This window comes from Hyla sarda, chromosome 1 (genome assembly GCF_029499605.1).
Source record: "Hyla sarda isolate aHylSar1 chromosome 1, aHylSar1.hap1, whole genome shotgun sequence".
NCBI lineage: Eukaryota > Metazoa > Chordata > Amphibia > Anura > Hylidae > Hyla > Hyla sarda.
The window spans coordinates 515,357,941-515,374,299 of NC_079189.1; the positions used below are offsets into that span (position 1 = coordinate 515,357,941).

At 44.6% G+C, this 16,359-nt stretch overlaps 1 protein-coding gene across 1 annotated transcript; it reads right to left on the bottom strand.

The window, feature by feature from the left end:
* Positions 1-6,910: 6,910 nt before the first annotated feature.
* On the bottom strand, positions 6,911-8,155 carry LOC130273554 (piggyBac transposable element-derived protein 4-like). The gene has a single exon (XM_056520603.1). The coding sequence runs from the start codon at positions 8,153-8,155 to the stop codon at positions 6,911-6,913; it is 1,245 nt and encodes a 414-aa protein (XP_056376578.1).
* Positions 8,156-16,359: the final 8,204 nt, after the last annotated feature.

The window sequence follows — 16,359 nt, forward strand, 5'->3', positions numbered from 1 at the left end:
AATAACCCATTACCTTGCCCGATCAATTGTGTGGTATGGCCTCAGATGTCCTGGGCCGCACTAGCGCTCCACTGAACGGATTAGCGTGTCTCTATCTTTCAAGGACAGGTGCGTGTTACACAATGAAACCAGTTCGTGATAGGGATCTGGGATTGCAATTATTCACCCTTAAAACGAGGAATTACCAGTAAGTCATAAACTCGCATTGATTAAGTCCCTGCCCTTTGTACACACCGCCCGTCGCTACAATCGATTGGATTGGTTAGTGAGGTCCTCGGATCGGCCCAGGCGGGGTAGGAGAAGGCCCTGGCAGAGCGTCGAGAATTTAACGATCATTGTTACATTTGCATTAAGCATGTATTTAGCTACTGCTAAACTTCAAAAAAGTATAGGCCCAAGGCCAGAAGCATCAGTTTCCCCCATATTAGGAGCATAGTTGTCCCTCAGATTAGGAGCATAGATGTCCCCCAGATTAGGCAGCATAGATGTCCCCCAGATTAGGAGCATAATTGTCCCCCAGATTAGGCAGCATAGATGTCCCCCAGATTAGGATCATAATTGTCCCCCAGATTAGGAGCATAATTGTCCCCCAGATTAGGCAGCATAGATGTCCCCCAGATTAGAAGCATAGTTGTCCCCCAGATTAGGAGCATAGTTGTCCCCCAGATTAGGAGCATAGTTGTCCCCCAGATTAGGAGCATAGTTGTCCCCCAGATTAGGCAGCATAGTTGTCCCACAATCAGCGCGGGCCGGTCAGAGCCAATCAAAGGGCTATATGTGGCAAGCGGGCCGTACAATGCCAAGGTTTGCCCCAGAGGCTTTCATAACCAACCATTATATAGGAAATTTTGTTGTAGGAGCATGGTCAATCTACTCAGACCCATCTGTCATTGGTGGCTGGAAATCCTGGCTGATCCATCCCTGATTCATCTTGACAAACATCAGTCTCTCCACATTTATAGTGGCCAGACGAGTTCGCCTTGGGGTGACTATGGCCCCGGCCGCACTAAACACCCGCTCTGATGGCACACTACTGGCCGGGCAGGACAGCTTTTCCAGGGAAAACTCTGCTAGTTGCGGCCACAAATCAAGTTTGGCTGCCCAGAACTTTAGCTCATCTTCAATGGTTGTTGGCATGGCCATGTCAAGGTATGCCACCACCTGCTGGTTCAGGTCCTGCTCCATGTCTACCTGTTGCTGATGAGTTGCTTCACTATGTGGGTGAAGAAAGCTACTCATCAGCGACTGTAGACTCAGGCTGCTGCTGATTGAGCTGGTACTGCTCCTCCCACCCCTCCCCTCCCCTCCCCAGCAGCCAACCCTAAATTGCACTCTGTCACACAATTCTGAGCAGCAGAAGTTTTGTGGAGCAATTAAAATAAACTCAATTGGGCTGAACAATGAGGAGATAAGATGCTTCAGAAAGTTCAGGCAGCTTGGAGATCTGTACGAGGCAGCTGACAGCTATCTGCCCTTCTCTGCTGCAATGCTCAATAACGTGAATAGGAGGTTTAGCAATCAATGATCCTTCTCAGTGTAACAGCACAGCACTCTGCACTCCTGCCTTTCCCTAATGCTGATGTGAGTAGCAGTTGCAGTGTAACGCTGTGGTATGAGCTATTCACACACACGCAGTCCCGTCCTCTCCATCTGAGTGCATAGATTAAATGAAGAGAGGCAAGATGGCCGCCGATTATATAGGGGCTGTGACATCACAGGGGTCAGTGAACACTGATAGGCTGCATGTCACATGTGATTCAGGGTCAGCCCGCCTACCTTCATTCCCGCCGCTTTACCCGCCCTCTCATAATCCCCTGCCCCATGTACTTACATGTGGATCCACCATCTTAGGTCCCCAATAGCCTGGAACGCTGTAAAATGGAGTTTAATGAAGCGATTCGCGCGATAGAATCGCGGCGATATTCGTATTCATTGCAAATCAAATTTTTCATGAAATTCGTAACGAATTTGGGTTCGTCAACTTCGATTCGCTCCTATCTAGTAGCTAGTGCCACCATAAAAATGTGTTGGTAACTTCCCAGGCCCAGCAGAATTAGTAAACCATATAGTGGCTGAATGACACAGGGCCTCACAATCCCTAAGATTAAGATGAATTTTAAAGATTTATGGTAGCTAGTGCTGCCATAAGAAATTTTAGGTAATGTCAAGGCCCAGCAGCATCAGTATACCATATAGTGACGGAATGGCAAAGCCTGGAATTGGCGGCAGCATGAGTATAACATATAGTGGCTAATTGGCACAGTCTGGAGTTGGCGGCAGAATGAGTAGAGCACATAGTGGCTGAATGGCACAGCCTGGAGATTGCGGCAGCATGAGTAGAACATATAGTGGCTGAATGGCAAAGCCAGTTGGCAGAAGTGGATCTTCAAGGTGTGTTCGCAGGGTCATGTCAAGGTATGCCACCACCTGCTGGTTCAGGTCCTACTCCAGGTGTACCTGCTGCTGATGAGTTGCTTCACTATGCGGGTGAAGAAAGGTACTCATCAGCGACTGTAGACTCAGGCTGCTGCTGATGGAGCTGGTACTGCTCCTGCCAACACACATCTCCCAAGCAACCATGACAGTGGAAGGTGAGCGCAGAGGGCCCCCCCCCCCCCGAGTCAGACCTGCGAGAGGTTGGCCGATACAAAGTTGGCATCGGCCAACTAACTACGTAGGATGTCTCTGTAGTAGGTCAGTTGGTCCTCCCTCTCAGTAGGTGTAAAAAAGGACCCCATTTGGTGTGAGGGTACAATAAAGTGGAGAGCCAGAAGACATCCCGCTGCCGAATGGTAACAATTCCGCTTTCACTACGCAGGCAACTGAGCATGCATCGTGCCATTTGTGCAAGTGACTCGGAGGGACTCCCTGCCTCCATCTCCACTGCATACTGCCATGGTGTGTCTGGGTCCTTTGTCTCGCCTTCCTCATAACCCTCTAGCTCCTCTGGCTGTTCCTGCTCCTCCTCTCCTGTCAGATGACTAGAAAAACCACCCATCTCATGAAACATAAACTGTGCTCCACTGTGCACCTCCCCCTCCTCCCCCAGTTCCTCCTCCACAGGGCTTATGTGGCCGTGAGATGTAGGCGCCAGGTCTCCATTGCACTGACCAGCCATCGTTTTCAACATGTGTTGTAGTAAATGAAGCAGTGGGATTACGTTGTTCATCCTGTAATCCTGACGACTGAATAATAATGTGGCCTCCTTAACCCCTTCATGACCCAGCCCATTTTACACCTTATGACCCGGCCATTTTTTGAACATCTGACCACTGTCACTTTAAACATTAATAACTCTGGAATGCTTTTAGTTATCATTCTGATTCCGAGATTGTTTTTTCGTGACATATTCTACTTTAACATGGTGGTAAATTTTTGTGGTAACTTGCATTCTTTCTTGGTGAAAAATCCCAAAATTTAATGAAACTTTGAAGCTCTCTGCTTGTAAGGAAAATGGATATTCAAAATGAATTTTTTTTTAGTTCACATATACAATATGTCTACTTTATGTTTGCATCATAAAATTGACAAGTTTTTACTTTTGGAAGACACCAGAGGGCTTCAAAGTTCAGCAGCAATTTTCCAATTTTTCACAATATTTTCAAACTCGCTATTTTTCAGGGACCAGTTCAGTTTTGAAGTGGATTTGAAGGGTCTTCATATTAGAAATACCCCATAAATGACCCCATTATAAAAACTGCACCCCCCAAAGTATTCAAAATTACATTCAGTAAGTGTTTTAACCTTTTAGGTGTTTCACAGGAATAGCAGCAAAGTGAAGGAGAGATTTCAAAATCTTCATTTTTTACACTCGCTTGTTCTTGTAGACCCATTTTTTGAATTTTTGCAAGGGGTAAAAGGAGAACATTTTTACTTGTTTTTGTAGCCCAGTTTCTCTTGAGTAAGCACATACCTCATATGCCTATGTAATGTGTTCGGCGGGCGCAGTAGAGGGCTCAGAAGGGAAGGAGCGACAAGGGGATTTTGGAGAGAACATTTTTCTGAAATGGTTTTTGGGGGGCATGTCACCTTTAGGAAACCCCTATGGTGCCAGAACAGCAAAAAAAACACATGGCATACCATTTTGGAAACTAGACCCCTTGAGGAACGTAACATGGGATAAAGTGATCCTTAATACCCCACAGGTGTTTCACGACTTTTGCATATGTAAAAAAAATATATATATTTTTACCTAAAATGCTTGGTTTCCCAAAAATTTCACATTTTTACAAAGGGTTAAAGCAGAAAATACCCCCCAAAATTTGAAGCCCAATTTCTCCCGATTCAGAAAACACCTCATATGGGGGTGAAAAGTGTTCTACTGGTGCACTACAGGTCTCAGAAGAGAAGGAGTCACATTTGGCTTTTTGGAAGCAAATTTTGCTCTGGGGGCATGCTGCATTTAGGAAGCCCCTATGGTGCCAGGACAGCAAAAAAAAAACACATGGCATACCATTTTGGAAACTAGACCCCTCGGGGAACGTATCAAGGGGTAAAGTGAACCTTAATACCCCACAGGGGTTTCACGACTTTTGCATATGTAAAAAATATATATATATATATTTTTACCTAAAATGCTTGGTTTCCCAAAAATTTTTCATTTTTACAAAAGGTTAAAGCAGAAAATACCCCCCAAAATTTGAAGCCCAATTTCTCCAGATTCAGAAAACACCCCATATGGGGGTGAAAAGTGCTCTGCTGGCGCACTACAGGTCTCAGAAGAGAAGGAGTCACATTTGACTTTTTGGAAGCAAATTTTGCTCTGGGGGCATGCTGAATTTAGGAAGCCCCTATGGTGCCAGGACAGCAAAAATAACCACATGGCATACCATTTTGGAAACTAGACCCCTCGGGGAACGTATCAAGGGGTAAAGTGAACCTTAATACCCCACAGGGGTTTCACGACTTTTGCATATGTAAAAAAATATATATATATTTTTACCTAAAATGCTTGGTTTCCCAAAAATTTAACATTTTTACAAAGGGTTAAAGCAGAAAAAAAAAAATTGAAGCTTAATTTCTCCCGATTCAGAAAACACCCCATATGGGGGTGAAAAGTGTTCTACTGGTGCACTACAGGTCTCAGAAGAGAAGGAGTCACATTTGGCTTTTTGGAAGCAAATTTTGCTCTGGGGGCATGCTGCATTTAGGAAGCCCCTATGGTGCCAGGACAGCAAAAAAAAAAACAAATGGCATACCATTTTGGAAACTAGACCCCTCGGGGAACGTATCAAGGGGTAAAGTGAACCTTAATACCCCACAGGGGTTTCACGACTTTTGCATATGTAAAAAATATATATATATTTTTACCTAAAATGCTTGGTTTCCCAAAAATTTTACATTTTTACAAAAGGTTAAAGCAGAAAATACCCCCCAAAATTTGAAGCCCAATTTCTCCAGATTCAGAAAACACCCCATATGGGGGTGAAAAGTGCTCTGCTGGCGCACTACAGGTCTCAGAAGAGAAGGAGTCACATTTGGCTTTTTGGAAGCAAATTTTGCTCTGGGGGCATGCTGAATTTAGGAAGCCCCTATGGTGCCAGGACAGCAAAAATAACCACATGGCATACCATTTTGGAAACTAGACCCCTCGGGGAACGTATCAAGGGGTAAAGTGAACCTTAATACCCCACAGGGGTTTCACGACTTTTGCATATGTAAAAAAATATATATATATTTTTACCTAAAATGCTTGGTTTCCCAAAAATTTAACATTTTTACAAAGGGTTAAAGCAGAAAAAAAAAAAATTTGAAGCTTAATTTCTCCCGATTCAGAAAACACCCCATATGGGGGTGAAAAGTGCTCTGCTGGTGCACTACAGGTCTCAGAAGAGAAGGAGTCACATTTGGCTTTTTGGAAGCAAATTTTGCTCTGGGGGCATGCTGAATTTAGGAAGCCCCTATGGTGCCAGGACAGCAAAAATAACCACATGGCATACCATTTTGGAAACTAGACCCCTCGGGGAACGTATCAAGGGGTAAAGTGAACCTTAATACCCCACAGGGGTTTCACGACTTTTGCATATGTAAAAAAATATATATATATTTTTACCTAAAATGCTTGGTTTCCCAAAAATTTAACATTTTTACAAAGGGTTAAAGCAGAAAAAAAAAAAATTTGAAGCTTAATTTCTCCCGATTCAGAAAACACCCCATATGGGGGTGAAAAGTGCTCTGCTGGTGCACTACAGGTCTCAGAAGAGAAGGAGTCACATTTGGCTTTTTGGAAGCAAATTTTGCTCTGGGGGCATGCCGCATTTAGGAAGCCCCTATGGTGCCAGGACAGCAAAAAAAAAAAAAAAACACATGGCATACCATTTTGGAAACTAGACCCCTCATGGAACGTAACAGTGTTACAGTGAGTATTTACACCTCACAGGTTTTTTGAAAAGTGAGCCATAAATTGAAAAATTTGATTTTTTTACACTAAAATGCTGGGGTTACCCAATTTTTTAAATTTTCACAAGGAACACGAGAATAATAGCACCTCAAATTTTATTACCCAACTTCTCCTGAACGTAGCGGTACCCCATATGGGGTCATAAACTGCTTTTTGGGCACACAGCAAGGCACAAAAGGAATGCAGCACCTTTTTTGCATTTTGGATGAGGATTTTGCAGAATATATTTTCTCACACCAGCTGCATTCCCACTGTGGTACCAGTACAGTGGAAAAACTAAAATTTGCGGCATACAGTACTGCAGATTTTGCTGGAATGGTTTTGGGGTATAATGAAAACATACGGCACACTGTACCGCAGATTATGCTGGAATGGTTTTGGGGTAAAATTAAAATGATTACGGAATGGGTTATGGGTGCCAAATTGAGGTTGGATTTTAGATGTGGGGACATATAGAAACTGCAGAGAATGGGCATAAAAAGGGGATATTAGGGTTAATAAAAGATAAATTTAGTAATTTTGGGATTTGTGAAACTCTTTGAAACAATCTTTGATGCACAGGCCAGGGTTATCGGGGCAAGTTTCACAGTAGTAAGTGGTTTCCTTTCTGATGCCTTTTTGGTAGCAGACTCTATATCTCTTCTGTCTCCTTCCCTTTTTTCCGGTAGGGGGGATAACATTGGGACAATGTTGGCCAGGTACAATACGGTTGTACGCTGCTGATGAAGTACTGGGGCTCTCCTCCTCTCGGTCTCCAGAAATGAGGGCCTTAATAACAGTTTCTTGAAACTCAAGAAATGTCCCTGTCCCACCTGCATTACATGAGAGCACGTATGCGTTGTACAGTGCCATCTGCACAATGTGCACCACAAGCTTTTTATACCAGACCTTCGTTTTTCTCATGGCACTGTACGGTTTTAGGACTTGGTCGGATAAGTCCACTCCTCCCATGTTTTTGTTATAATCCAGAATGCAATCTGGCTTGGAGATGGTGGAACTTGTGCCTCGTACTGGGACAGTGGTGGAGCCACTGCCATGGATAGATGTCAAGATAAGGACATCTCTCTTGTCTTTGTATTTTAGCAGCAAGATGTTATTGCTGCAAAGTGCCCTGCTCTCGCCTCTTGGCAGTGGTTGTGCAATATGTGTCTTGGGGAAGCCTCGCTGGTTCTTTTGAATAGTGCCACAGGCGACAGTAGCCCTGGCAGCAAGGCACTGAAAGAGAGGCAGGCTAGAGTAAAAATTGTCCATGTAAAGGTGATACCCTTTGTCCAAAAGTGGGTACACCATGTCCCAGACAATTTTACCACTTACTGCAAGAGAGGGGGGGCATTCGGGGGGCTCAGTAACGCTGTCTTTTCCTTCGTAAACTCTAAATTTAAGAGTGTAACCCGAGATGCTTTCGCAAAGCTTATATAATTTAATTCCGTACCTCGCCCTTTTATTGGGCAGGTACTGACGGAATTTCAGCCGGCCTTTGAAGTGGACTAGGGATTCATCCACACAAATATTCTTTTCTGGGATGTATGCCTCTGAAAACTTGGCAGCAAAATGGTCTAGTATTGGCCGAAGTTTATAGAGGCGATCAAAAGAGGGGTCATTTGGGGGTGGGCATTGGGCATTGTCATTATAGTGGAGGAATTTAAGGATTGCCTCAAATCTTTTGCGGAGCATAGTGTTGCTGTACAGTGGGGTGTGGTACAGCATGTCCGCACTCCAATACTGCCTAGTTTCCGGCTTTTTCACTATGCCCATATGGAATACAAGGCCCCAAAACTTCAGAATTTCGTTAGAAGTGACGGGGGTCCAGTTCGAAAATGATGACGTGGTATTCTGGGCCAAAAATTGTTGCGCATATAAATTGGTCTGTTCTACAATCAAGTTGACCAATTCATCCGAAAAAAAAATGTTTGAAATAATCTATTTCAGTAAGGCCATCAGTATTGAATTGGATACCTGAGTTGGCCACAAAATCAGGAACCTGGGCCTCATAACTTTCAGGGACTGGGGTCCAAACAGGTTCACTTGGTTGTGGTGCAGGCTCAGGCAGTGTCCTGCGGCGCCTTTGTCTTGGTTCCTCATCACTACTGGAGGAGGATGAGGAGGAGGACGGCAATAGGAATGGGACGTATTCCTCTTCTGAATCATAGTCCGTCTCCGTATCAGAGGCAATAATGTTGTACGCCTCTGCCACTGTAAACACCCTTTGCGCTGACCGGGTTGGTCGGGACATTATATAGGGTGGGTTTTCAAATTTGGGATGGGGGTTATGTAATGCTTTTTTACACGTGTGGGGGGTATGTCAGGTAGGGGTGTATGTGGGGATTTAACACGTGTGGGGGATGTGAAAAATATAAGAGCATTTTTTGCTAAATGTCCCTAATGCCCTACCTAAAATAAGAACCCAAGCTAAACTAATTTATTTATTTATTTTTAAACGGACGCCAATTCCTATCATGTAGACTAAATGTTGTCACCCTAACTGCCTATAACTGGAACCTAAACTAATAAACTAAGATGAATTTATGAAGAAGAAAAAACGGACGCCGACTCCTATGCGCCTAACCTAGACGTCCGCCACCCTAACAACCTGCCTATCCACAGGAACCTAAACTCCTAACTACTAAGATGGATTTATGAGGGGAAAAAAAAAACGGACGCCGACTCCTATGCGCCTAACCTAGACGTCCGCCACCCTAACAACCTGCCTATCCACAGGAACCTAAACTCCTACCAACTTAACAACTTTTTATTTATTTATATATATATATATTTTTTTTTTACTTTTTTTTTTACAGAAAAAAAAAATCTGAAGCTGCACTACAGGGAGACTGTAGTTGCAGACTTTGACCTGTAGGGGGAGCTGTTATAACAGCTAAACAGCAAACGCTGGACTTTTTTTTATTTTTTATGTTCTTCACTACACGGAAGAACACAGGAAGGAGAGCAAGCTGCCGGAGCTCCACAGGCAGGACGGGGGACTCCGGTAGGACACTGGGGGCTACTGGAGGGATACTGGAGCACACTGAAGGACACTTTTTTCACGTTATAATTAAGATAACACCGCTCTGCTCAACAAGGGGACACAGAATGAAGCTGATCAGAGCGGTGTTTAGTATTTACATTAGGTGGTTTGGCTGCGATTGGTGCGGTCCCTCCAGTCCAGCCAATCGCAGCCAGACCGCAACAGAAATTTGTAATGTAAACATCGGTGGTGATAGGTGCTGTGATTTATAGCACCTAACACCACGATGATCCCTGTTACCGGGCAGGGTAACGGGATTTTCCGCGCGAAATGCTGCCATCAGCTTGTCAGATTTGACTAGCTGATGGCAGCGATCGTGGTGAGGGGGGGGGGGGGGGACGAAACCTCCCTGGGTTCCGAGGTTAGGTGGCTGGCTATCAGTGATAGCCACCATCTTACCGGGACCGGAGCGGTGCCGCAAATAGCGGCGGGTATCCTCATGACGTACAGGTATGTCATAGGTCGGGAACACCTTCCCAGTCATGACGTACCTGTATGTCATAGGTCGGGAAGGGGTTAAAGGGCCTGAGCCCCCCTATACCCCCCATCAAGAAATCGGTGATGGATTTTCTCTGTTCATATAGTCGGTCCAACATATGAGGGTGGAATTCCAACGTGTGGCAATGTTGCAAATCAGACTATGTTGGGGGATACCGTCCTGATGCTGCAGCTCAAGGAGGGTGTGCTTTGCGGTGTACAAGTGGCTGAAGTGCATGCAAAGTTTCCTTCCCATTGTTAGGATGTCTTGCAAATGGGGGAAACACTTCTGGAACCTCTTTGCAACCAGATTGAACACATGTGCCATACAGGGCAAATGGCTCAGCCTTTCTTGTCGCAGCGCAGACAAGATGTTCCCATTTCCAGTTTTTGGGGAGTAAGCCATGTTCCAATTTCTTTATGAATTACTTTTAGCAGTTCCTCCCCGTGTGACTCGGTTCTCCAAGGCAAACCATGTGAAGAACGCCGTGCCCTGCACACATGGTATACTAAAGGGGCACTGAGACTTGTCTGTGCAGTGGAGGCTGAGGACACAGTGGAGGATGAGGAGGTGGAGTCGATCACCGTCACAGGACCATCGGCCTGAAAGCATGGAGGAGGAAGCTGAGTGATCTGTCCAAGTTGATGTTGTGACTGTGTCGGAATCACATTCATGCAGTGAGCCGTAAAGGACATGTATTATCCCTGACCATTGTCACAGCTCCAGATGTCGGTGCTGCCATGCACTTTGATACACACCAACAGGCCAAAGGGCTGGCCCACCTTCTCTCCTACAAAATTGTGCAGGGCTGGTACTGCCTTCTTCGCAAGGAAATTATGACTTGGCACTCTCCACCTTGGCTCGGCAGAAGCCATCAGTTCTCTGAAAGGTGTAGAGTCCACTACTTGAAAAGGGAGGGACTGCAGAACCAGCAACTTCAGGAGGACATTCAGCTTCTGCGCAGTTGGATGAGTAGGCGCATACTGTTGTCTCTTGGACATGGCTTCACCGATGGATTGTTGGCAGAATGACTGACTAAAAGTAGGAGTAGCAGGAGCATCTGGAGCGACAGAAGGAAGGTAAGACACACAGCTCCCTTTGGCTGGGTGATGCAGCAGACTGGACCACTACATGGGAGCCACGGTTCTCCCAGGCTGCTTTCTGGTGGTGCAGCATATGTTGATGATGGGACCCTGGCCACGCTTCACCTTCTGCAGACACATCTTGCATGTGGCTATGTTAACCTCCCCCGGATGCTTGATGAAAAACTGCCACTCCGCCGAGTAGCTGATTTTCCCACCAACAGTCCGCACTAATTGACTGCTACTGCCGCAGTCTCCAGGAACCCCTGTTCCACTACCTCCCAGGAAGGTAGGCTGCCACGAAGCAGGTGGTCTCCCCCCGTGCACGTTTGACTCCAGAATTTTCACTTCTGCCACCATGCTGACTTCCAACCATGCTACCACCTTGCTGGCTCAGCTGCTGCCTCACGGGCAACCTGCAACTCTCTTCTCCTGATGATGATGAAGCCCCTTCTGCACCCATCTCCCAATTGTGATCGGCTTTATCATCATCAACAAGTGTCTGCACGTCACTGATGTTCTCCTCAGGTTCCTCAACAGTGTCTGCTTCAGGACCCTGAACGCTGGCAACACTGCCTCCCACATCACTCTCCTCATCACAACTTGACCGCCTAGTGGAGGAAGCAGCAGATGTCTCCTCCACTTCTTGACTGGGCAGTAGCTGCTAACTGTCCTCTATTAGATCATCCTCACTGAATAGTGGAGCTGAACCCACAGCATAAGATACTTATTTAGGGGAGGGAACAGCATAGGACAGAGGCAATGGGATGCCAACTCAGGGTTGTGTCTGAGGAACCCACCGACTGTTGACTGGGGGTACCAGATGTCACTTGTGATGAAGTGGATGACTGTGTTAACTAATCAATGACGGCAGATGGGTTGCTGGTCGAGATACGACCGCTTGCTGATACCGAGAGCTCAGGCCTCTCGCTGCGACTCTTGCTCCCACTCGCCCCTAGTTTGCTGCGACCTCTTCCTGATGAATTTAGGCCTCTGACACTCATCTGTGCAAGTCCTGGAACTTCTCTGCCTGACATACTTAGTGCGTATATGAGGGGAGTACAATACGCTTCACTACGCTTCACTACGCTTCACTACGCTTAAAACAGTATTTTTCTAGAACAGCAGCAGGTGTGTACTTTTGGCTGTCCTTTCATAGTATCTAGGCCCTTGACAGATTATCAGGTACAAAATAGTACACTAATTAGATATAGGTATGTGGTATGTACTTATGAGGGCAGAAAATGCACTACAGTATGCTTAAAAAAGTATTTGAGTACAACACCAGCTGGTGAATACTTTTGCCTGTCCTTTCACAGTATCTAGGCCTTTGACAGATTAACTGGTACAAAATAGTAAACTTCTTAGATGTAGGTATGTGGTATGCACTTATGTGGGCACAAAAATGTACCATGGTACGCTTAAAAAACGTATTTACGCGATAGAATCGCGCCTATATTCACATTCGTTGCGAATCAAAATTTTCATGAAAGTTTTAACTAATTCGATTTGTCAGATTTGATTAGCTCATCTCTATAAGCAATGCATGGGCTATTTTGTATACTTTATACACTGTGATCCTCCTTTTTGTATCAATTAACATCATAAATACTCATTTGTGTTCAGTTCTTGCTCAGTCCTCCTATGTTACACAATGACCTGCTTCCTCAATATCTCTATTGCCTATCTGGGGGCTCTGGGGGTTGCAGGTGGCTCTTTTGTGTGATGTATAGCTCCCAGTGGAAGACAGATTCATGTAGCTGTTTTCTCCAAGAAAATGATCAGACATGAATCATACCTAATAAAATGTAGAAAAATTTAGCTAAAAATAAGAGTACGAGTAATATTAAGGCTGTGGCTGAAGGTGATGTTGGGCCATTTTGTCCACCACCGCTATAGATGCAGGCAAGTTATTGTTCTGCTTGGAGTGCACTTACTTCTTTTTTCAGTAATGCCATAGATCTCCAACTATATTGTCATTTATAGTTCTCTTCATAGGGGTGGGTACTGTTGCAGATACCATATCTGTGGGAGCTGAGAGGGCACTGGGTAGAGAATTTCTGTGGAAGGCTGTGTTCCTACACTGTTTATGGTTGTGGTCACTGTGGCAGGAGGGCTTCCACAAGATTGTCTCATGCTCTGTGGCTGGTGTAGTGAAGGGGGGCTGCATAGATTGTGTTGGCCCCCTCAGGGCCCTGTTTACTGCTCAGCCCAATGGTATTTTATGGTGCCCTTCATGTTATGATGCCAACAATAAGAAAAAAACTGGAATAGTGATTTATAGATCTGTCTTTACTCAATATAATAACTGTTCCACACAGTCTTTCTTGAATGCAATGAGACAATGTAGCTGGGGCAGGGTTTACCGTGAGATAATCTCTACTGTACGTGATCTCTATTATGAAACTGGACGACTGACAGTCATCCCAAAAATATATACCTTCTTTGAACTTCAATGCCCAAACCTGCAGGTTTTGTGAAGAAATGTACAGTAGCTTGGTTGGGTGGTCACTTGGTTCCTAGACCCATTCTTAGCTCTTCAAAGTGATGCTATGGAAATTGTCACTTGGCTGAGGAAACCCTTTTCTAACTGTCTAAGCCTTCTTTCCAGACGGCTGGGCCTAAAAACCACTTCAGTGTAGTCAGAGTCTGGCTAACACCAGAAAAGAGTAGAACACATCTCTCCTATCTCTACTCCTGAAAGCAGACTAGAAAGTCATAGAAAAGCACATGCACTTAGAGCGTTCCTCCTAGGTTCCGTTCTTCCAAACCCTCTAGAGCTCTTGGGCAATATTATACACATGTTTTAGGGCTATTGCTAAGTCCAAGGTACAGTTTCAACATATTCACTCAGAACAAAATTTTATGACAAAATTAGATGAACCTGCTAACCCAAATCTTAGAAAAATGTGCTAATCTATATACATAACCAAATGCAGTAACATTTCTCTTAAAGGGAACTTACTAGAAGTCTTTCATGTAAGAGTAGAAAGCATTTTTAATCACCCTAAAACACTCTGCCCATAAATTCAAATTAGAGTCCTACCACTGTGTTTCTAAAAGTTATAGGTACACTGCCCCCACATGGCCCAACTTGTATGTACTCACTTGATTGCATTTCATATATTGAAGGGGTTATCCAGGAATATAAAAAAAAAAAATAGCTGTAGTTTGTAAAAAGAGCAGCACCCCTGTCTTCAGGTTGTGTCTGGGATTACAACTTTGCTCCATTCACGTCAAAAGAGCTGAGCTGCAATATCACACAAAACCTGAGGACAGATGCTGTTTTTTTTTAAAGAAATCAGTAATTTCTTTTTAATCCTGGATAATTCATTTAACACCTAACATGCAAAGAGATAATGGCATTTCATTTTTTTCTTCATTTCTTTGTCAGGACTTTTGTAGCATCATAATTAAGTTATGATGCCACGTTAACCCCTTAAGGACCAAGCCCATTTTGACCTTAAAGGGGTACTCCACCCCTAGACATCTTATCCCTTATCCAAAGGATAGGGGATAAGATGTCTGATCGTGGGGGTCCCACTGCTGGAACCCTTGCGATCCCTGCTGCGGCACCGCAGTTATCTGGTGCACGGAGCGAACCTCGCTCCGTGCCTGAAGACTAACAATGCGGCGCTGACATCAAGACCACACCCCCTTGTGATGTCACGCCCTCCCCTTAAATGCCAGTCTATGGGGGGGGGGGGGGGTGATGGCCGCCTTGCCCCCTCCCATAGACTTGCGTTAAGGGGGTGTGCCCGTGACATCACGAGGGGCATGACCGTGATGTTACAAGCCTCCGGTGCCACAGCCGGCATTCTAAATGAACGCCAGGTGCTGCAGGGAGATGTCAGGGGGTCCCAGCGGCTGGACTTCCCCCCCCCATTTAGACATCTTATCCCCTATGCTTTGGATAGGGGATAAGATGTCCAGGGGCGGAGTACCCCTTTAACCCCTTAAGGTTTTTCCGTTTTTGCACTTTTGTTTTTTCCTCCTTACCTTTTAAAAATCATAACCCTTTCAATTTTCCACCTAAAAATCCATATTATGGCTTATTTTTTGCATCAACAATTCTACTTTGCAGTGACATCAGTCATTTTACCCAAAAATTCACGACGAAACGGAAAAGAAAATCATTGTGCGACAAAATCGAAGAAAAAACGCCATTTTGTTAATTTTGGGGTCTTCAGTTTCTACGCAGTGCATATTTCGGTAAAAATGACACCTTATCATTATTCTGTAGGTCCATACGGTTAAAATGATACCCTACTTATATAGGTTTGATTTTGTCGTACTTCTGGAAAAAATCATAACAGAAAATTTATACGTTTAAAAATGTCCTCTTCTGACCCCTATAACTTTTTTATTTTTCCACATACAGGGCGGTATGAGGACTCATTTTTTGCGCCGTGATCTGAAATTTTTATCGGTACAATTTTTGTTTTGATCAGACTTTTTGATCACTTTTTATTCCTTTTTTTAATGGTATAAAAAGTGACCAAAGTACGCTTTTTTGGACTTTGGAATTTTTTTGCGCGTATGCCATTTACTGTGCAGTTTAATTAACAATATATTTTTTATAGTTCGGACATTTACACACGCGGCGATACCACATATGCTTATTTTTATTTTTATTTACACTGTTTTATTTTTTTTTATGGGAAAAGGGGGGTGATTCAAACTTTTATTAGGGAAGGGGTTAAATGACCTTTATTAACACTTTTTTTTACTTTTTTTTTTTGCAGTGTTATAGGTCCCATAGGGACTGATCTCCTATGCTGATCACTGGCGTGTATTAACACGCCTGTGATCAGCGTTATCGGCGCTTGACTGCTCCTGCCTGGATCTCAGGCACGGAGCAGTCATTCGTCGATCGGGCACCGAAGAGGCAGGTAAAGGCCCTCCCGGTGCCCTGCAAGCTGTTCGGGATGCCGCAATTTCACCCCGGCGGTCCCAAACAGCCCGACTGACTAGCTGGGATACTTTCACTTTCACTTTAGAAGCGGCAGTCAGCTTTGACCGCCGCTTCTAAAGGGTTAATACCGCACATTGCCGCGATCGACGATGTGTGGTATTAGCCGCGGGTCCCGGCCGTTGATGAGCGCCAGGACCGACGCGATGTGATGCAGGGTCGCAGCGCGACGGCCCTTCATATCGCGGGAACCAGTCGTTAAGGGGTTAAGGACCAGATCAATTATTTTCAACTCTGACCTTTGTCACTTTCTGCATTAATACCTCTGAGATGCTTTTACTTATACTGATTCTGAGAATATTTTTTCTTGACATATTCTTCTTTATGTTAGAGGTAAATTTTCATTGATACTTGCATCATTTCTTTGTGAAAAATTCCAATTCCATTTTTCCCACTGCGGGA

Bases quoted from the DNA above. Each gene is read 5' to 3' on its own strand.
- LOC130273554 (XM_056520603.1), bottom strand. From the start codon at position 8,155: ATGGGCATAGTGAAAAAGCCGGAAACTAGGCAGTATTGGAGTGCGGAC.